The sequence below is a fragment of the Microcaecilia unicolor genome, chromosome 13 (assembly GCF_901765095.1).
Source record: "Microcaecilia unicolor chromosome 13, aMicUni1.1, whole genome shotgun sequence".
Taxonomy (NCBI): domain Eukaryota; kingdom Metazoa; phylum Chordata; class Amphibia; order Gymnophiona; family Siphonopidae; genus Microcaecilia; species Microcaecilia unicolor.
The window spans coordinates 71693731-71716899 of NC_044043.1; the positions used below are offsets into that span (position 1 = coordinate 71693731).

At 43.6% G+C, this 23169-nt stretch overlaps 1 protein-coding gene across 1 annotated transcript in view; it reads left to right on the plus strand.

Moving 5' to 3' along the window:
* ATAD3A (ATPase family AAA domain containing 3A) overlaps positions 1–13757 on the plus strand; it is a 117030-nt gene extending 103273 nt beyond the window's left edge. Inside the window, exon 16 of the mRNA XM_030185648.1 lies at positions 13219–13757. Within this exon, the coding sequence (XP_030041508.1) occupies positions 13219–13398 (180 nt within the window). The 3' untranslated portion in view covers positions 13399–13757. The remainder of the gene's footprint in view (positions 1–13218) is intronic.
* The last annotated feature ends 9412 nt before the right edge of the window (positions 13758–23169 follow it).

Here is a 23169-nt window from a genome sequence, read left to right on the forward strand (position 1 = left end):
AAATATATAGAAATCAATCTGTTAACCTCTATATTTAATTTTGTGCTAACATGCTGGTTTAACCTTCAGATCCCAGGGAATGTTCTCCCAGACCCATCTCCCCATTTATCCCACCTGACCAAGCACTACCCTTCTTTTCTTTCCTAGACCCTAACAAGCCCTCTTCCCTGCCTTGAAAGCCCCCAGCATCTGCTTGACTGCTTCCTGCATCTCCTTCTGCTGTGAATTTGCTTTAGGGGTTGAAGCCTTCTGCTTGCCGGTGGGGCCTGAAGATGCTATGGTGGTGGCTAATGATGCCACCACGTCTCAGATGCTAGCCTAATGGTTCCGGGAGGGTGTCAATATATGGTGCCAGCTGATGGCACAGATGGTTGATGCCACCTTTTTCCTATATGGGCCACTGCAGCAGTAGTGATTGACATATTCATTTCCTGTGTGAAGCCCAGTTAGGGCTGGATTAGCGCATATCTAACAGGGCATCCCCAAAAGTTTGTACCCTTGTTTGCAGGCATTTGCCTTGTTTGCTTATGCCTTAAACCTGCCTTGGCTTCAAGGTAATGTTCTGCATCCAGTGCTCTATATTTTGAATCTGGTGACACAGAAGCTGACTAAGGCTATGTAACTAACACTGCAGGGGTTCCACCTATACTGTTCCTCTCTCTCCCGGCTACTTAGCTTCATTTTACTACGCTGTCTACAGGGATTAGCGCCGCTACACCGCTGCATATGTTAGCCTATATTAACTTCTGATCATGCCATACTGCTACACCGTGCTACTACGGCGTTGGAAGAGCGGTATTTCTAGAGCGCTATCTAAAATAGCGCCGGGGTTAGATCATGAGGGTGTTAGTTCGACAATTACTTCCATAATGCATAAACAATAAGGGACACTAGGAGATAAAGTGAAGAGTACTGTGTATAGAGGGAGAGAGGGGGAAGATCAGTAGGTTGAGTGACTTGTTTGGTGGTGGTCAATAGGTGCTGGGGGAGGGGGGAAAAAAACACACTGTCTTTGCCCAAGTGTCTTACAATTAATCTTTTACGCTGTGTGCAGTATTCTGTAGTGATGCATGTGTTAATCTTCCCATCCTACGTTGCTCAGGTTGAACTGCAGCAGCCTCACGCACGGAATGCCATTCTGTTTATAAATTGACATAACAGCATTTACCCAAGGCTGATGTATGTTTCATTGAAAACACTGGGATAGCTGGGACACAGTTGTGCCAGAAGTCCTGTACTTATGCATTGAAAATCAAAGGTATTAAAAAGGAAAATAACCCAATATGTTCTGGTCTCAGGGGCCTTCCATGCAACCCCTTCCTAGTCTAGTTTGAATGTTCTGTCATCTGCTCTACAGCATGGTTAAAATAAGAAAATAATGGGGGGGGAGGGGCAACATTGAGCTGCCATGTGAACAGACCTGTTCACAGTGAGCTTCTCCAGTGAGGGAATATTTGCATCATTCCAGTGATGCATTTTGATAATTTTCTGTTCATGTATACTGTACCAAACGTTACAGTGGATGGCATCTAACAAATCCCAAAATAGAAGCAGCGTTTGCTATAGCACAAGGAATTAAGAGAACAAAACAAGATGCCCCCACCCCCCCACCCCCGAAAGATGACACTGTTGAAAAAAACTCATGAGGCTGAAGCCTTGGTGCTGGCAGAACTGCACACAGTTGAAGGTATGTATTAGAAAAAAAGGATAGGAAGTGTGTGTAAATTAATGTCTAGCATAGAGGTATTTTCCACCATCAGGTTTTGGAATTCCCAAAACTTGGACGTTTTTCTGCCATAATGGAACAAAGCAAAAACATCCCAGGACTAAGTTAGATGGTTTGGTGTAGACCTGTTTCAATTATGACAAAATCACAAAAAGATGCCCTAAATGACCACATGACCACTGGAGGGATTAAGACATGACCCCCCCCCCCCCCAACAGATACCAACCTCTATAACAGCTTCAGATGTTATGGCCAGTCCTATTAAAGCAGCAAGCAGGTCCCTGGAGTATCATAGTGATCAGTTCAGTGCACTTTAGAGAAGGGAACCCAGGCCCATATCCCGCTGTTACACGTGGTAGAAAATGTGAGCCCTCCAAAACCCACCCAAAACCTACTGTACCCACATATAGATGACACCTGTAGACATAATGATTCAACCTAATGTCACTCTTCTTTGATTCAACAAATTCCATGGACTATACCACCTTCATATACTTTTATCTGTTTGTCCTATTTGATTCCTTACATTTACTATTTTCTTTTACACTTTTTAATTGCAATTACTGAACTGTAGCTTGCACTACGGTCTTGTGTAAACCACATTAAGCGTACAACTAGTGGGAAAATGTGGGGTATAAATGTGTTAAATAAATAAGGGGTTTTGTAGTGGTGTACAGTAGGTTTTGGATGGGTTTTGGAGATCTCACCGTACATTATAAAGGGGGTAATGGTGAGATGTGTACCTGGGACCTTTTATTTGAAGTCCACTGCAGTGACCCCTAGGGTGCTCCACTGCTCTACTTGGATGTCCGTGTTGCCAGTCTGCTAAAAATGCTGTCCTCTCATATATCCCAATGGCTTGTTTTTGTGCATTTTTCCCTTGGACTTTTTTTTTTTTTTAATGGTCCAGAAAGATAGATGCACTGAGCACAAAAACAACTAGGAAATGGCTATATTCACTACTGGATTTTTGGACGTTTTCCGCAAAAAGTCCAAATCGGAATTAGACTTCATATTAAAAATGCCCCTCTGTATGTCTCTGATTGAATTCTGGATTTTAAAACACTCTCTTAATTGAATAAGGAAAAAAATAAATTTTTATTGTTGGGAGGTCTTGTCAATATTTGGAATAATGATATTTTAAAGTTGAGTAATTCTCATTTTAAGTTTGAATCGGGTATTAAAATTTTAGGAGTTCTCTTGTCCAGTTCGCTCACTATGGATTCACAGATTAATGCATTAGCCAAAAATCATTTTTATGATTGAAAAAATTGGGAAAGATTCGAGGGATTTGAGATTTCTCAGTTCTTCGCCTGGTGGTTCAATCTCTTCTTTTGTCTTCCTTGGATTATTGTAATGTATTCTGTGCAGGTTGTCAAAAAACATTTTACTAAAAAAAACCATGAAACCATTCAAAACGTGGCAGCCCTACTAGGTCTCTCTGTTCATAACTATGAGAGAAATTCCCTATTGTTTATTCAATTGCATGGGCTTCCTATAGAGAGAGAATCCAATTTAAGTTGTGTATTATGACTTTTAAAACCTTGCATGATTTGGCACTTAGGACATATATGCTTTCCGATAGAAGTTGGACAGTATAACAACATTAAATCCTGGGATACTCTAACTCCGAAAGTTCAACATTCCAAAACTGTTTCCATGCCGTTTTAGTTATCAGACAGCTTCAGCATGGAATATGCATCCCTTGGATATTAGAAAAATCTGTCAATATCTATCATTCAGAAACGTTTAACAACTTTTTTATTTAAAAGATACCTTTCCTAAGGAAATATTCTGGATTTTCTAGCTTTTTGTCAGGATTCTGTCATAGAGGAGGTTTTTGTGTTTCTGTAGCTTTTTATTACTTTTTTTTTAATATGGGTTCTTGCTATGTAACTTAATCTAAATGTAATATTGTACTTCCCAAGGTCCGCTTGGTTTTCTTTTATGGTTAGAACTCTAGCAGGTTTTTGCAGAATACAAGAATAATTGTATTGTATAATTAACTGTAGTAATCATCTATGTGCTACCTTGGTGCCTCACAGGCTTTTGACTGTCCTGAATAGCAATGTTTCCCAAGTCCAGTCCTGGAGTACCGCCCCCCCCCCCACCCCCCTCTTGCCAGTGAAGTTTTCAGGATATCCACAATGAATGTGCATGAGCTTGATTTGCAAACATTGCCTCCATTATATGCAAATCTCTTTCATGCATATTCATTGTGGTTATCCTGAAAACCTGACTGGCAAGGGGGGGGGGGGGTACTCCAGGACCGGACTTCAGAAACTGTGCTGTATAGAGTGCGAGGCGATCCAACATGCGGGCTGCTCCATAGCATTGAAGGTGGCCACATTTTAATTATCCACAGATTTATTAATGGTGTTGGGATATCGCTACCGTCAAGAGGCCATGTGATATTTGAGTTTTGCTTGGCTGGGCTGTGTGGATGCTGGCAGGAAAGGTGTGTGTGGGTGATTGGGGATGACGGTATTTTGGCTGGGAGGGGAGGCTGTGATGTCTTTAGGTCTTGGGATTGGGTTACATTGGCATGCCACTTAGGCAGCAGTGACGGCAGGTTAATATATTCAGATTGCCAGAAGAGCTTCAGTGAGCATAACATGCTTTTCATTGCTTTCTAGGCAGTGCTTGTTTGGTTCAGGGGTTTTGTGTTATGTCCACTGTTAACCAATGTATTGGGTAGAGCATCAAGGGCTATCTTACTTTGAAAAGCTGGAGCCTGAGCTACAAACAGTACCTCCCATTGTTATGATAGGGACAAGGTAGCACACAATAATCTGAGATTGATTTTCCTCCGTATTAATGTTTATTGGGGATTTGATATACCGCTAATAAAAGGTGAAAGTGGTGAACAATAATACTATTACATAAAACAAATAATGTCATGAACAGCCCAGTTAAATGGCCAGAATTTGGGAGATGCACGATGGGTACGTTGGGGGAAGGGATGTTGACCTGTTAGTGTGTAAATAGTTGATAATATGTTCTGATGTCTGTTTAGATTCACTATACTTTGTTAACATTGGAAGTATAAAAATGACCTTAAACATAAGTCACCCTGCTGCAAGCAAAACCAGAATTTTGAAGAATCTGAAATGAGGCTAGGTGAGAGACACTAGTTTTTTCCCCTGCAGTTCCCAAGAAAGGCAGAATAGCTATTCTCAGTAGGAAAGAAGTTGACTTCCTGATCTCTGAAAAATCAGACAACACTGGATGCTGGGTACAGATTAGTATGGGCCAAAATTTGGAAGTGTTTGAGAAAATGCCAGCCACTGTGTTAAAAATATACTGGATGTTCAGCGCTGATATCTGGATATCAGCCGGCACTGAATATCCAGTAATCAGTGTTGACCAGCATTAGTATCTGGTTAGCAGTGATCTTCAAACCGCTAACACGGCCATTCCCAACCCAGTCCTCGGGACACACCTAGTTCCATTGAGTTTTCAGGATATCCATAATGAACAATGCGTGCAGTTGAGGCAGTGCATGCAAATCTATTCCATGTATATTCATTTGTGGATATCCGGAAAACCCGATGGGGACTGGCTTGGGAATGGCTGTGCTAACAGATGCCTAACTTACCAGAGTTAGAATAGCCTTTTTGCTGCCCTCACTTTGGCTGATTAGCTATCTGGTTAGCAGTATGAATATTACCATAACCGCCCAGGCTTTGCCTATGGACTGGCCTGGCGCTGTCCAGATAGTTCCAGACAGAGGGGAATATTCAGTAGCATTATGTGATTAGTGCCATTAAATATCCTGCTGACAAGCATATATCTAGTTAGCAACACCAGCTAACCAGATATGTACTTTTGAATATCGATTGATAAATCTACAAACAATTGAGGTGCACTTTTCCAAAACTTACTCAGTCCATTTTTTTGTCAGTTTTGAGCCATGTGATTTGTTCATCAAGGCAAAGAGGTGTGGTAGCCGTGTTAGTCCACTCTTAAAGATTATCAATAGAAATCAAACAAAATAAAACGTGGAAAAGAAAATAAGATGATACCTTTTTTATTGGACATAACTTAATACATTTCTTGATTAGCTTTCGAAGGTTGCCCTTCTTCGTCAGATTGCTTATTTCCGATCTGACAAAGAAGAGCAACCTTCGAAAGCTAATCAATAAATGTATTAAGTTATATCCAATAAAAAAGGTATCATCTTATTTTCTTTTCCATGTTTTATTTTGTTTGATTTCTATTTATAACCTTCATCAAGGCAAGATTCATTTACTGTAGCAGTTTTAGGAATAGGCTACTGTAAATGAACCTTGCCTTGATGAGCAAAATTAGTCAAATAGCTCAAAACGGACCAAACAAAAATGTACTGAGTGAGTTTTGGAAAAGTGCTCTTCAGTTGTATGCCATCGTATCATTCTGTGCACCGAATAGGGATGAGCCAGACTTCGTTCAGGAATTAGCTTTTCAGGCTGACGTCAGTGGTGATCTCCTCTTAAGTAGAGATTTCATTCAGTGTTTAGACCCAGTTTTAGATAGTATTTCTGGTGAAAGAAGTTCCGTCTCGAGGTCTGTTCAAGTAATTAAGGGGTAATATTCAGCCCACAGCATTAAGTGGCTTGTAAGCCACTTCCAGCAGCGGGCTGAACTAACCCTTTTTTATTCGATGGGCATGTGCTGCTCCTGGAAATGAATAACCGGGTATGTGTTGTGCCACTGACCTGGAAGTTAACCGGGCACCTCTCCTGCCTGGTTAAATCCTATTGAATATCAACTCAGTCAGATCTGGGCGGTTTACAGAACTAATCAAGGTGCCATTCTGGGGCTTCAGAGTAGAGAGTTGCACGGGGACAGAAATCTTACCCGTCCCCACCCATCCCCACTGGAATCTTACCCATCCCCACCCATCCCCGCAAAAATTTAACCCATCCCCACCCATCCCCGTAAGAATTTAACCCATCCCCGTAAGAATTTAATAGTACATAAAAGAAAGTTCCAGTCAGCTCCCTCAGTCTCTCTCTGGATTTGAGCCACAGCACTGTAGGCAAGGAAGGAACGGAAGTTGGAAGTTGGAACACTCTGGTGCGCACATGTAAGACTTGTCTCCAATTCACTTGCACTCTGTGCTGAGAGGTCGCCACATGCACGCGCCAGTAGGTCAGGTGACATCTGATTCTCGTGCCTGTGTCAGAGCTGAGGTCTGTGCACCAGCCTGGTAGCAAAGAGGATTAATAGTAACATAGTAAGTGACAGCAAATAGACCTGAACGGTCCATCCACTCTGCCAATAGTCACACTCATGATCAATTCATCATTAAATCAACGAGTGTGATATTATATACTTGATTATGGTCTTTCTTTCATGTTTCTGGAACAAAGACCACAGAAGTCTATCTGGCCCCATCCTTATGTTCCAACTGCTGGAGTTGCCATCGAAGCCCACTCCAGCCTATTCATGTTCTCATTTGTGGGACACAGACCATAAAAGTCTGTCCAGCACTGTCCTCATGTTCCAGCCACTGAAGTTGCTGTCTAAGCCCTTTCCAGCCCATCCTACACCAGATTGCCATGTATGAGACACAGACCATACAAGTCTGCCAGGTATCAGCCCTAGTTCATCACAGCCAGAGTCGCCATCTAAGCGTCACTTGACACATCCACACACATGCAGCCATTTAAGGTTAGCATGCCTTTTTGAATTCCATCATCATTTGTGACTCTACCACCTCCTTAATGGAAGACTTTCCACATTTATGCTGTTAAAGCAAGGCGGAAGAGGAGGAGGAGGAGACAGCACTCAAAGAAATTGGTATTCGGTAGATGAGAGGCTGGTGCAGGTGGAGCTTACAATTCCACGGGAAGCCCACAGAACTGGTTCCATCCCCGCGGGAACCCCGCAGGAACTGACTCCGTCCCCGCGGGAACCCCGCAGAACGGCTTCCATCCCCACGGGAACCCCGCAGGAACTGCCTCCGTCCCTGCGGGAATCCCGCGGGATTCCCGCGGGGACGGAAGCCGTGCAGCTCTCTACTTCAGAGTGAGGAAGCAGGGCACCTTCCTCTGCCAAAGCTGAAAACATTCTTCAGTTTGGCCCTGATTTTACTTCACAAGCAGAACTCTTATGGCAAAATGTGTTTCTGAAGTACTTGGAAGGCTCCCAGCCTTGCTAACAGTGTCAGCACTGTGTTATTACACAGCGCTGTAGGATCAGTCAGGCTTTGCAAAGGTTCTGCTTAGTTCAGTGCTCATATGCTGACTGAATCAACCATTTGAATAGTATTTGCAAGCAAAAGAGAATATACTGTAGTTCGACACTTCTTTGAGCGGAGGAGTAGCCTAGTGGTTAGTGCAGTGGACTTTGATCCTGGGGAACTGAGTTCCATTCCCACTGCAGCTCCTTTTGACTCTGGGCAAGTCACTTAACCCTCCATTGCCCCAGGTACAAAATAAGTACCTGAATATATGTAAACCGCTTTGAATGTAGTTGCAAAAACCTTAGAAAGGTGGTATGTCAAGTCCCAATTCCCTTTCCCTATTTGAGATTCTACATGGAATGTTGCTATTCCAACTAGCAACATTCCATGTAGAAGCCTGCCCTTGCAGATCAGCAACACGGCCGCGCAGGCTTCTGTTTCTGTGAGTCTGAGTGCAGGACGTCAGACTCACAGAAACAGAAGCCTGCGCGGCCGCATTGGTGATCTGCAAGGGCAGGCTTCTACACGGAATGTTGCTAGTGGAATAGTAGCCTAGTTAGTGCAGCGGACTCTGATCCTGGGGAACTGGGTTCAATTCCCACTGCAGCTCCTTGTGACTGTGGGTAAGTCACTTAACCCTCCATTGCCCCAGGTACAAAATAAGTACCTGAATATATGTAAACCACTTTGAATGTAGTTGCAAAAACCTCATAAAGGTGGTATATCAAGTCCCATTTCCCTTCCCTTTAAATTAAATAGTCAGACTGTTCTTCCTTTCCTAGGTTGTTCCATATTCTATAGCTAGAAGCAGTGTGGAGGAAAATGTTTGATGCATTTTGGTGCATTTTAGACCTGGTACTTTACCAGATAGTGGTTTTGGTCAAATTTAAAACTGTAAAATCTAGGGGCCCTGTTTACTAAACCACACGTTAACACTAGAGACACCCATAGGAATATATGGGTGTCTCTAGCATTAGCGTGTCTTAAACAGGGCCCTAGTTCTTTAAAAATCAGTGCTACAACTGCCTTGCTTATCATGCAGTCAAATTTTTCAATGATCTCTCTATTCATAAAATGTACAGAGTCTGCTTCCCCTCCCCTCCCAGTAACTGCTCGAAACCAAACTATAAATTTTAGATTACTTGAATAAGTAATTAAATGTGTTTAAATCATGCAGAAGGATGTAGGTAGAATATTCACGCTAGACATCATAGATTATTAAAATGCAATTTTGTTCTCCCTTTCGCCAAAAAAAATATTTGGTAGCTGGCCTGTCCCTTTCACACCTAATATTGCACGGAGGAGTTCTCTATCTGCTAGGTATGAGAAAATGGGTTGAGGTGTCTGCAGGGAAAAGAGAAGGCAAAGCATAAATGCAGCAGTTTTAGCAGTTAAGCTGCTCCCAGCAGGGACAGCCGCTGAGGCTTGGACTTGCTATTTATAGAAAGTCATTGAGAAAATCACTGGAGCATGAATCGCAGCGGCATGCTAGAATTATGGGCAGTGCTGTCAGTGGAAGAAATTCTGAGATTCATAATGCATGCATACACCCAGAGTACCCTAATCTTTCCACATCAGTGCTGAAACTAGGATTGAAAAGACCGTGAATTCTCTAATAGTACAGCCTAGGTCATGGCTGGTCCCAAATGTATATTTAGCCCCTGTTCACGTAATTCTCCTATTGAATTTTATATCCATTCCCTATTTTGCTCCTGAGAATGAAAGAGCCAGAGGGCTACTGGACAATAAGATCACGTACCAAGCAGCTGCCTTTTTACGTTTGAGGACTGCAGTCATTCATGCGCTCGGTTTAGTTGCGTATGATAATTAACCATGTGGTCTATCACTTTGATTTCTGGATAGAAGTGGTGTGTTTGCCATGCTAGTCCACTTTAAAGTAATAAATAGAAATGTTTCACTTAAATATATTATGATATTGCCATCTTTTGCTCATACCTGACCTGAGGAAGAAGGTTCTGCTTTCGAAAGCTTGACAAAAAAACATACTAAGTTAGTCCAATAAAGAAAAAAGATATCACCTTATTTTCTCTTTTGTTTTAACTTAGTATGTTTTTTGTCAAGCTTTCGAAAGCAGAACCTTCTTCCTCAGGTCAGGTATGAGCAAAAGATGGCAATATCAGAATATATATAAGTGAAACCTAAAAAGCGTTCCAGTGACAGTCTCAAGGGAAAGGTAGAGGTGAGGGAGGAAGAGGGAGAGGTGGATGGGTTATCAGAAGTGACAAAGCGGTATAATTTTATGATTTATAATGTGACTAGCCGTTGAGCCCGTAAAAACGGGCTGGTATTGGGGTTTTCCTTCCCCCTCCCTCCCCGCGAGGTCGCCACCGCTACCGTCCCCCACCCCCGGAGTTGCCGCCATCCCTCCACCTGGCCTGGGCCTTCTCTCCGCTATAAACTTACACATTCATTCGCCGGAACGCAGCACGCACATCAGCTGAGCTGCCGTCGGCCCTCCCTTCTCTGCCTGTGTCCCGCCCTCCTGTGACGTAACGTCAGCGAGGGCGGGACACAGGCAGGGAAGGAAGGCCGACGGCAGCTCAGCTGATGTGCGTGCTGCGTTCCGGCGAATGGATGTGTAAGTTTAGTAGCGGAGAGAGGGCCCGGGCCGGGTGGGGGGGGGAGGAACGGTAGCGGCGATCTCAGGCGGGCAGGCGGGGGGAGCGGCATCAACCTCGGCGGCGCAGTTTTCCTCTCTGTCCCGCCCTCGTCATCACGTATTGACGCGGGGGCGGGACAGAGAGGGAAGTCTCTACTGCGCATTTGCGAGTGAGTCGGTCACTCGCCGTTTATATGTTTGATAGGAAACCCAGATCCTGTCAGGCGTTTTCTACCAAGGAGTGCCAAGGAATGCCTCTTGAGATGTGATCCTGTTTTTATATATTAGCATTGAGCAGCCTTTTAAAATAAGGAAATAACAAAAATGTTCATTCCTGACTAGTGTTGGTGAAAGCTAGCAGATTGGTTAAGTGAAGCACCCTCCGTTTATGTCCCCAAGAAATTGTTAGAATTTATTGAATCAATAGAAAAGGTTGCTCCGCCTATGGATGTGCTTCCCTAGTTAAGAATGCTGATAAATCGGCTGTGAACATCCGATCTCCCCCTACCGTTGTAAATTAATTTAATTTACCATATATTTCCATTTAAATATAATTTCTTAGTTTCTTGATTCAAATTATGATGGACAAAAGTAAGATGATGATATTCATATTATATTATTCTGATGTAATATATTGCCTTATATTCATTATTTCTGATATTGCCAATACATTTATGTTTGAAGATATAAATTTAATAAACCAAAATTGGGAAGGGAAAAAAAAGATGGGATGATGATAGTCTCAGCAGGGGATCCTTGGGAGCTGCCAGCGGCCCCTGGGCCTTGATTTGAAGATCACTGTATATTCTTATGTTTCTTTTTTAAAGATTTTATTGTAATCTGCCTTGGGGCTTTAGATTAGACAAAATGCAGATTGTCCAGTGTTAATAATAATGTTAGCCTGGAGTTATCTGGGCTGCTCCATGTTAAAGGATTTAATGGTGATATTATGTTGATCTCTCCAGCTCCATCTCCCCTTTATTATATTATATCCTTCCTTACCCTTTTTCCTCCAACTTATATTATCCTATCCTGTCTACCCTATTTTATCCTAATCATACATTATCAAACTGAATGTATCATACATTATTCAAGCTCAACTTCATAATGTTTCACTACTGTTTTGAAATTTCTGTTATAAGACTTTGTATTTCGAATTACTATGTAAGCCGCATTGAGCCTGCATTGTGTGGGAAAGCGCGGGGTACAAATGTAATAAATAAAAATCTCTTCGTGCTGTGTTGGATGCATGCAATCCTTGCTCTTCTGTAACACTGTATTATATTTATGCATTTTGTTATAGTCTGTCATGGTAGATGACTATATAATGTACCATATTTAATTTATTTGATTTTAGCTTTATGATTTTTAGTGTATTTTAAGTTTATTTTATCCCCTGGACTTTGTAAACTGCTTTGATGATAATTTACTAAGAATCCCTTTTGCAAAACAGCAATAGAGTCTGCCCCCAAATAGCCATTTCTGGTGCTGAAAACAGTAGTTTTGTTTTGTTAGAGCTGGGGGCTTACCCGATGGTAATTGGGCAGCTTTGTGCGCTGCCTAGTTACTGCTGGGTTAGTACAGGAGCCCTTAGTGTCTCCATTTTTTTTTAATTAGTCCTTTTATCCACTGTGGTAAAAGGGGGCCTCGGCTGCAGCAAATCCACACGCCGATGCTACCGTAGGGCCACTTTTACCGCAACTTTGTAAACGGGACCATTAATGTGGTATATCGAGCAAATAAGGGGTAAGGGTAACAAACAGAAAAGCAGGAAGATTCTTGGCTAAGTAGTTCTATTTTAAAATAATGGCAGCTCTCCTAAGGAGAGCGAGTTCTAATAGAGCCTTATCCTTCCTTATCCAGCAGGGTTTCCTTATGCATCACTAGTGGAAAATGCACAGATGGTTGTTTAAATTGTGAGCAGTGTATTATGTCAGTGATGCATGGATAGAGCTTGCATTTTGCTGAGAAGCTTTCTGTATGAACACATCTGGGCTACCCAAGCTCAGACGAAATCGCAGGTCAGACCTTTACACGCAGCCATTTCTCTATTTTTGTTTTGCGCAAATGAGCTTCAGCTTGTAAAAATAATTGGGACTAAGCCTGCAGCACTGTGCTTTAATTTCACAGGGATTTGCTTTGTAGCCAAAGAGCCAATGTACAGAAACAGCTTGAGAGGCAAGTGAGGACACTGCAAGTATTACTCTAAGTAAGGTAGCAGGGAATTTATAATTTTTCATCATTTTCCAGAGCTTCTAAGTTAGCCAGTTCAGAGAGAGAGAGTTTAGGCCAGTCCTGAATTTCTGACAACCCTATCCTGATGCATTATGGAACCTGAAGTACTGATTTCAATGGAAAAGGTCAAGGACTTATCATTACTGCTATGGGATAGAAGTTCAAAAACAAGACTGGCCAAAAAGCCTCTCTCCTGGAACTGGGTAATGTGGCAGCTCTGGTGTTACCCAACTTCTGACATCAAAACCAATGCATGAGAGGCAACTCCACTGCTGCAGCTCTTGCATGAAAAGGTCACCTGGTTGTTGATATGATTGCCATAGACACCTTGATTTGCGTTTCTTTTATATTTTAACAATGGTTTAAGTGACAACTGTGATGGCAGGCACTGTGATAAGCAGCTCATTAGGTGGCAAAGCAAATTGATCCATGATCCAATTTCTATTAAACCATACTTTCGCCTTGCAGGCTGCTGCATACGCCTCTGAGGATGGCATTCTGACAGAGGCTATGATTGATGCTCGTGTGGCGGATGGTGTCCGGCAGCACCAGCAGAAGATGGAATGGCTGAAGGCCGAAGGCAAGGAACTCAGCAAAGAATCCAGCGAAGGCCAGCTGCTGCCACTGGTGGAAGGGACGCCACTCTGAGAAATAGCAGGCCCCCAACTAGCAAACACAATGCAGCAGGAACAATGGGTTGACTGGAGCAAAGCAACAGCTGCACCACCCCTTTTGAGAGGGGAACAGGGCAGAGATCCTTACATCCAAGCCTCGTTTGCTTTTTTTTATTTTTTTTATAGGAAACGTAATTTAAAAATGATTGTTTTAAAAATCAGGGTGGAGCCACTGCATTAAACTAGCTCCCTGGTTGGAAGTAGATGAGAACTTCTGCTTATTTCTGTGGCCTTCGGTAATGGAAGCCACAGTATCATGTGAATTGTGGACCTAGCAATGGAAAGGACAGAACGGAAAATACAATTTTAATGAAATACATGAAAGTGTCCTTACTGTTTGACTCCTTGAGTGTCTTCATTGAGTGAGGGATATTGTAGAGGAATTGACTGTACTCCTCCAACAAAAGCTGGTGGTAGCAGTTTCCCCTCTTTCAAGCCGTTTTCATGCCCAGTTTGATCTGAACATAAGGGCAGCTTGTCCTCTGGTCCTTGATTATGCTGAGATGCCATAAACATCATAGTTCCAAAATGTGCCCTTGGGGTATCCTCCAACTAGTTGTGTTTCCAGGATATCCCTAGTGAATATGCATGAGATAGATTTGCATGCAACAGAGGTAGTGGATCCACATCTATCTCATGCATACTTATTATGGATATCCTGAAAACCTGACTGGTTTGGGGGGGGGTGTCCCTCAGGACAGGTTTAGGAATCAATGGTTTATATGAATTGATTACTACTACTTATTTCTATGGTGCTACTAGACGTACACAGCACTGTACACAGACATGTAAGAGAGTTTTGCTCAGCAGAGCTCACAATCTATTCAAGACCCACAACAATAACAAATAATGAATTAGGATCCACTTTTGTTGCACATATTTCACTTACAGTTAACTGGGTGGGTGGGGTTCTGTGCTACGTGCTGGCACATTTTCTTCTTTTTCAGCTTCTGTTCGAAGCTTGCTTTTCGTTAGATTTTGCTTCACATTGGATGGTTTTCAGAGGACGTATTGACACCACATCACAGCTACCAATCAGGGTCCCCAGTCTGCCCCATGTACCAAATGTGTGTCCTCACACTCTTCCTTTGTCGCCAAGGATCTCCAAAGCTATTACTGCTGCTGTTCCAGCTCATTACCCCCTCCCCACCCCATAGACTGGTGACTCACTTCTACATCAGAAGTGCATGTTTAATGAGCAGTGTACCTGTTCATTACTGGCTGAAAGGATTTTAACGCTACAGGTAACTTACTCGGTAGACATCAGTGCACAGCATATTAAATGTATTGAAAGAAGGATATCAGTTAAGCCACAGTAATGGAAAGCTGTGCGCTGATGTCTATTGGGGAGCACAATGTGAGAAATCTACTGTCAGGCCTGGGGCAACAGAGAAAGGTACCCCCCCCCCCCATAGTTTTTTTTACATTGGACCAGTGGCATCTTCCAACCTGACACCCCCCCACACACACACACAAACACCGACTTTAAAAAGAAATCCCTAGTGACATCCCCCACCTTCCTGACCTGAACTGATCCAACATACCCACACCTTCAAAGTTCAAAACCTGGTGTCTAACAACCCCCCCCCCCCCCCCCATCCAACATTTTAAAACATTCCTAGTATCTAGCAATGTTCCCTACCCCAATTGTACCTTGAAGAGGCAGGTGCGATGCCCACTTGGTCCAATGGCAACACCTGACCCTGTGCAGTGCTGGGAGGCGCTGAGTGGGGTCAGTCTGTCAAATAAGTGAATGAGACTAAAAATTATTTGGCAGACTGACCCTGCTTGGTACATCCAAGGATGCACTGTTTGGGGTCAGGTGCTGCCATTTCTCAAGAGGTGTTGCTCCTGCCTTTTCAAGGTACAACAGGAAGGAGGAGGGAGTGCTCCTAGACACACGGGAATTTTTTGTGTGTGGGGGGGTTGGGAGGAAGGGAAGGGGCTTCATTTGGGGGAGCTACTAGACATTTTGAAGAACCAGGTACTAACTGGAAGGAGAACATTTAGCAATGAGTTGTGTAGTACTGCTGCAATTTTAATGTGGTAGTAATTGGCATGCTTATTGGATACTGCATCTCCCAGGTAATTTTTTGTGGAAAGCTCCCATTAGAGTCTTGGTGATTTCTGCATCGACCTTCCTGTTGCTTCTCTTTCTGTCTGGTCCCAGTGACTTTAAGCATCATCCTCATCTTTGATTTTTGTATCATTTAGTGGATAAATCCATTTAAATGGTTTACAGATTAATAAAATGGTAAATGTCAATGTGCCTCCTGCAGCCATGTGCCTCAAACATCACTTGCTTGCATCCTGCAATTATGTATCACCAGAGCCCTCTGCCCATTTGAATCGCTTGGCTGCAGGAACATATTTACTTCCCTGAAGTCACTGAACTAGACAAAAAAAAAAAGGAGCGACCAGATCTGACTCCAAAAGACTGATGCTGAGGTGGGAAAGCTTGTCCCGTTTCAACCATATGGGCTGTGTGTTCTGCTAGGGGGAGGACATTGTCCCCAAACTGTGCCCATGCAGAAAGGACCCAAATAGTAGCATGGACAGGGCCGGTCTTAGGCAGAGGCGACCAAGGCGGCCGCATAGGGCCCCGCGCCTAAGGGGGCCCCACTCTGCCTCCGCTCCGACCTCCGCTCGCCTCAAATGACCGTCCGCATTATTCATGATGATCCCGCGGCTCGGCCACTCCACTTCTGGGGAGGGGAGGTTTCATGATAGCATTGTGCTTATTATTTCAATCAGTTTTTTTCTACAAGTTTAGCTTCATTTGTCTTTATTTGAAATTTCATAAATAAAAAAAATTTCTAAAAATGGAATAATCTTATCAATGGGGTGGAGCTAGGGTGGGGCGGAGCTAGGGTGGGGCTAGGATGGGGCCCCACCAAATTGGTCTGCACAGGGCCCCGCACTTGCTAAGACCGGCCCTGAGCATGGAATGTTGCTACTATTTGGGTTTCTGCCAGGTACTTGTGACCTGGATTGGCCACTGTTGGATACAGGATACCCGGCTAGACGGACCATTGGTCTAACCCAGTATGGCTATTCTTATGTTCTAAATCACAGGTTCTCAACCAGTCCTCAGGACACACCTAGCCAGTCAGGTTTTCAGGATATCCACAATGAATATGCATGAAATACATTTGCATACAGTGGAGGTAGGGCATGCAAATCTATCTCATTCATGTTCATTGTGGGTATCTTGAAAATCTGGCTGGCTAGGTGAGTCCCAAGGACTGGGTTGAGAACCCTTGTTCTAAAGTATTAAAGTGTCTGCTGCTGCAGAAGAGATTAGAAATCAAAAAGAAAGGTGGATGCCACAGTGAGAACAAAAAAAGAATAGACAAAGGCAGAGCAAGGCTCAAGTCAGTGAATCAAGCCAGAAAAACCAAAGGTAGGGAACTATTATTAACTGAGATAATTAAGGAGAAAGTAATTCTGTGGATATGGGGGTGGGGGAAGGAAGTCTGTGCAAACCAGCTTCTCTCCCCCTTCTATTTCAGCCTCCCCCAGCAAATGAGTCACTGACTGCCTGTGTGTACTGATGTTAAAAGGACACTGCAGTCTGTAGAAGAGGTCTGAAGCCCTCCTACCTCATTCTCTGCTATTCTATAGAGTTGCCTCTTAAAGTCTTCCCACTCATGCACATTTTTCACAGTCTGCTGTCAAAAAAAAAATACTTGAAAGAACAATTATAGAATATTGAAAGGGCATAAGAAACCAAAAACGTGATGCATTAGTCTTCACACCTTGTGTATCAATAACAGTCTTGAGCACCTTAGGTCAGTGTTTCCCAAGTCCTGTCCTAGAGTACCCTTTGCCAATCATTTTTTCAGGATATCCACAATGAATATGCATGAAACAGATTTGCATACAGTGGAGGCAGTGTATGCAAATCAAGTTTATGCATATTCATTGTGGACATCCTGACTGGCAAGGGGTACTCCAGGACTTGACTTGGGGAAACACTGCCTTAGGATAAGTGACCATTGGCTTTCCTTAGCAGAGTGGTGAAGCTTTTGCCCATTCTTGGCAGAATAGGGATCATTTGCACTGCCGTTTCAATTTGAAACTCCTTTGGAAGCTCACATGGATAAGATCTTATTTTGAAACTGAGGTATTTCAGCTTTTTGTTCAGTCATTGATCTTAGCTCACATCGATAATTGTAACATTATATATGTGAGATGTCAGGAATCAATTCGGAAAAGACCGGGTTTGATTTATAGGGTACCCAAATTTGAGAGCATAACATCATTATAGCAGAAGCGACACTGGCTGCCTGTTGAGTCCCAGTTTATCTTCATATTATGCTCCTTGGTCTGTCTTATTCTTCAAGGTGGTCAAGCCCCAAGTTGTATGATTCATCTTGTTTATCTGTAACGAATTGTGACATCCTGACCAGACACATTTACTCTTAATTTCCCCTGTTAAAAATGTAGTACATAAGTTCAGTTTGTTAAGGCAGTTTGCAAAATGGTGGAATTATTTATTTACCCGTTTTACCAGTTATAAAATATTTCTTAAACAGCTAAAGTTGTGTTTGGTCTGAAAGCTTGTTGCTTAATAAGTACTGTTTATAGTGTAATATCCTGGGGCTAGCCTGGCTTCTTCTATTATATAAACTGTGCAGAACGTGCCTGCATCATGCCCCCCTTGTCTTTTGGATGTACTGCAGGGTTGGATGTTCCTTTCTGCCTTTGCAAAATCGGGATTTGTACATTTCAAGCACATGGACGTCCATTCGGGCATTTTGAGGTGTCCCTGTGTTTTGAAAATAAGCGCCATAGTTCCTGACTTTGGATAGGCAGCCTGATTTGAAGGTAGAGTCTTGGTTTGCACTTTATAGTGGAGGGTAAGGCAGTGACCCAAGGAGTGGCCTAGTGGTTAGGGTAGTGGACTTTGGTCCTGGGGAACTGAGGAACTGAGTTCAATTCCCACTTCAGACACAGGCAGCTCCTTGCGACTCTGGGCAAGTCACTTAACCCTCCATTGCCCCATGTAAGCCGCATTGAGCCTGCCATGAGTGGGAAAGCGCAGGGTACAAAAATAAAATAGATACTATTGGAGATTCTACATGGAATGTTGCTATTCCACTAGCAACATTCCATGTAGAAGGCTGCGCAGGCTTCTGTTTCTGCGAGTCTCAAATAGTAGCAACAGCGGAGGAGTGGCCTAGTGGTTAGGGTAGGGTGGTGGACTTTGGTCCTGAGGAACTGAGTTTGATTCCCACTTCAGGCACAGGCAGCTCCTTGTGACTCTGGGCAAGTCACTTAACCCTCCATTGCCCCATGTAAGCCGCATTGAGCCTGCCATGAATGGGAAAGCACGGGGTACAAATGTAACAAATAAATAAAATCAAAGCTTTTATAGCCTTCCCTTTGAATAACACTTTTCCCAGAGTTTTTGTGTTCGACATTTATTTTATTTATTAGGATTTATGTACCACCTTTTTGAAGAAATTCACCCAAGGCTGTGCACAGCAAGAATAAGCTGAACATAGGCAGAAGACAATTACAGCAGTACAAATATTCCAATAGCACTACATACGGTACTATGCTACGTGATCAGTAGAGATGTGCATTCAGTTTCCAGTTCTGGTTTACAACATTTTATACCTGTAATGAGCATAAAATCCCTGCATGAATGCAGATAAATGATTTACATAAAAAAAAAAGTTTGATTTAATTCATTTGATGAAGTTGCTCACATCTTAAAATGTATACACTAATTTCTGAAATTGTGCATTTACATATTATTTTTATATGCTCATCCCTAATGTTTAGACATTTGTTTCAAGTGCATTTAATTCAACAGCTTGAGTCTTCATCCAGAAGTAGCTTATGAGCCATGTTAAGGCCATTTTTGGAAACTGAGCTAATTTGGGTAAGTAAGCCATGAATGTGAAGACTTAAGAGACATAAAAGTTTTGACTGCATATGAATTACTTTTCAATTTCTATAATTGCTCCTTCATGTTTACAATGTACAGTTGTATAGATCAATGACACCCTTAATGCACTTTGAACTGTATTTTTTGGGGCGTTTGTGAAAAATGCTTTTGACTCGTAACCACTTGTAACCACTCGCCTCCACCTACCCCCTCCTCTCTTCCTTCCCGTTCACATTAATTGATTTGATTTGCTTACTTTATTTATTTTTTGTCTATTAGATTGTAAGCTCTTTGAGCAGGGACTGTCTTTCTTCTATGTTTGTACAGCGCTGCGTATGCCTTGTAGCGCTATAGAAATGCTAAATAGTAGTAGTAGTAGTAGTAAAGGCTCTCACAGTTTAGCTCCTAATGACAGCAAAGGAGGGTGCATTTAAGTGCTTCTGCTACTGTCCGGCTCCATCAAAGGCAATGTGGCAGTACTGCTGGAATTAAGTACTGTGTTTGTCATGCTGCCCTTCCAGTGCTCCAGAGTGGCTTTACATGCTCCTGAAGGATGGAGGAGACTAATCTGAATCTTCCAGTGCACCCTCACCCCTCAATCTGCACCTCTAATCCTCATTGTGCACCTGACAAACTTCTTGTTCTTCTGACTCCCCCCCCCCCCCCCCCCCCCACACACACACTCCAACACTCTCTCCGACACCTACCTAAGACACCCTCACTCTATGCCACTACCCCAAACCCACTCCCTAGTCCAAACCCCACCCCTTAGACACCCTTCGCCTTGGTACCTGACACACTCATCCCACCTCAGACATCCCCACTGTACCACTGCCCCAGACACCTCACCTACAATTGACATCCCCTATATAAACACAATCCTCCAGGCTCCACATCACAAGCACCTGTCCCTGCCTGCCCTAAATACGATACCCCTGCACCAGACACAGACTCACTATTCCTGCCCTTGATACCAACCTACATTACACCTGCTCCAAACACCCTCTCAGTTTCTATACATACCCTACACCACCCCCCCCCCCCCATGTCCTGACCCTGATTGAAGCTCTGAAGATGACATTCAATTCAAACTTTTGTTATTGAACTATAAGTGCATTCACTCTGCCACTCCCCAGTACCTCTCCACTGTTGTCTCTCCCTACGCCCCCCCCCCCCCCTCGGGTACTCCGTTCTGTAGATAAATCTCTCTTCTCTGTCCCCTTCTCTACTGCTAATTCCAGGCTCCGTTCCTTTTATCTCGCTGCACCTCACGCCTGGAATAGACTTCCTGAGCCTGTATGTCTAGCCCCGTCTTTGGCCGTTTTCAAGTCCAGACTAAAAGCCCACCTCTTTGATGCTGCTTTTGACTCCTAACCACTACTCACCCTGTCCTTTTATCCCCACCTCTTTATTCCCTTACCTCTTAGTTGTTCTGTCTGTTTACCTGTCTTATTTAGATTGTGAGTTCTTTGAGCAGGGACTGTCTTTTTGTGTATGGTGTACAGCACTGCGTATGCCTTGTAGCGCTATAGAAGTGATAAATAGTAGTAGTAGTGACCTCCTAGCCCTCACTACTTTAAGCAACATGATGTTAGAAGAGTCCATTCAATTCTAACTACATCCATTCGCAATCCACAAACTCCAAGTTCTCATAACTTATGTCTGCTTGTCTTCCTCTTTCAGAGCTCCACAATCAGTCCCCCTTTTCCACCCCCTTCCTCTCAGTTTCAGTTTAAAGTTTAATATACCACTTTCCCTTCTCTCAGTCAAGATGACTTCTTTTAGTTTCCTGGACCCTCAAAATAATACATCCCAGTCAGTACCCCCTTTTTACAGCTAGCCTCTCCCAGTCCTTCCACCAGTCATTCTTACCCTTTTTCTACCCCCCTCCGTAGGTCCTGTGCTCCTCTTGTTTCAGTCCTTCTGGCCTCCTATTGGCTCCTCTTTCCTTTTCCAAGTCTCTCTATCAGCATCACTCCCCCTCTCTAGCGTAGACCAAAGACAGGAACCTTGTCTGTCCTACACTGCTACTGTTTTTGCTCTCCCTGAAGTTCATTGATTAGATATTCCTTAGCAAACCAATAGGCTGCAGGGAGTGGCAGGAGCAGAGATCTAGGAGACAAGACTTCTAATGCGGCATGGAATCTTGCTTACTGACCCAGGGGAGTACAAGAGAGTATATTGGGAGTGCTGAAGCACCCCCCACCCACCACCATCACCACCACCACCACCACACCCCCCCAGGTAGTACTCAGGGTTACCCTGGACTAATTTTCTCTATGGATTAAGCACCCCAACTTGATTTCTGTAAGAAACTGTGAATTGCAATAAATTAATAAGGGCCAACCCTAGTACCCTGCTGCAGAAATGCCCCTGGTGCTAAAGGCTTGGAGTGAATTTTTCTATCCAATTGGTCCAGTGTGGTTTGGACACAATGTGGAGGCACTGTTTTTCTATTCCCTGCTGGACAGGGTCTAGGATATTTCCTCAGCTGCAAAAATACTAGAAGCAGCAGCACTGCACCCCCAGATGTACTGCTGCTGTCTCCAGCCTGTGCTGAGAGGCTCTGAGCCATACATGATGCTTTCAAGCATTTTAGCGCAGAGGTGGGGTGGTGGTGGCAGCAGCAGAAAAGGGGATGGAGCATGCCCTATAAGGGAAAAGGAAGATGAAGGAGAGATATTAGACTGGAAGGCGAGGGGGGGGGGGGTTGAATGGTGGATGAGATGCTGAATGTGGATTGATAGGTAAAGGGAAATGAGACGTTGGACAACCTGGGGGGGGGAGAGTGGAAAGGGAGATGCTGGACCACTGGGGGGGGGGCACAGGGCGGAGGATGTCGGGAGGCGGAGCTGTGGGGCAAAAGAGTAGAGAGGAAGGGAGGGGGGCCGGCCGGGGCTGCTGATTTTTGTTTTGCTTTTTAATTTATAATGCAGGGGGAAGCGGGGAGCAGCGGCGACCTCGGGTGGGGCGGGGGGCAAGGCAGTCCATAAAGGACGCTCCTGACAAGCGCCTTTGCACCCTCCCGATCCTTTTTTGTTTTTATTTTGGGAGCCACGTGGTTTTTTTTGTTTTGACTTTGTGGCATGCGCAGAGCAGCCAGCATAACGCTTGGCTGCTCTGCGCATGCTTAAGGGGCCAATTACCAACGGGGATTACGAACGTATGATACATTGTACTTTTCAATACCGCACCGAACATTTCTGAGCTGTTTTTTGTGCATTCTTCGTTGTTTCAAATTCGTTAAGCACTTTTACGATTTAGATTTTTTAACGTTTGGTTGATGCATCTCCCCCTTTATCACTAGACTTTCAACTCCCAGGCAAATTCCCTTCACTGCAATTCTCCCAATACACAAAGTAAATCCAATTTACCATTGAGTTACATAAGTATTGCCATACTGGGAAAAACCAAAGGTCCATCAAGCCCAGCATCCTGTTTCCAACCGTGGCCAATCCAGGTCACAAATACCTGGCAAGATCCCAAAAAAGTACAAAACATTCTGTACTCCTTATCCCAGAAATAGTGGATTTTCCCCAAGTCCATTTCATAATGGTCTATGGACTGTCCAAATATTTTTTTAAACTCCGCTAAGCTAACCGCCTTTCCCACATTTTCTGGCAACGAATTCTATAGTTAATTACACAACGGGGGGTTGGGGGCTTGGGCTCAGGGGGGGGGGGGCTCAGGCCAAGCAGGGACACTTGAGGAACAAGCAACTACAAGCGAAGTTATAGCATTGCTGCTGGCGCTGCCGCATTTTTTTAAAAAACTGCTTTTACTTTTTGCAGTGTGGTGCCAGGCTGGGGTTTTTATTTAGCACCAATATTTTAGGTGCCATATATA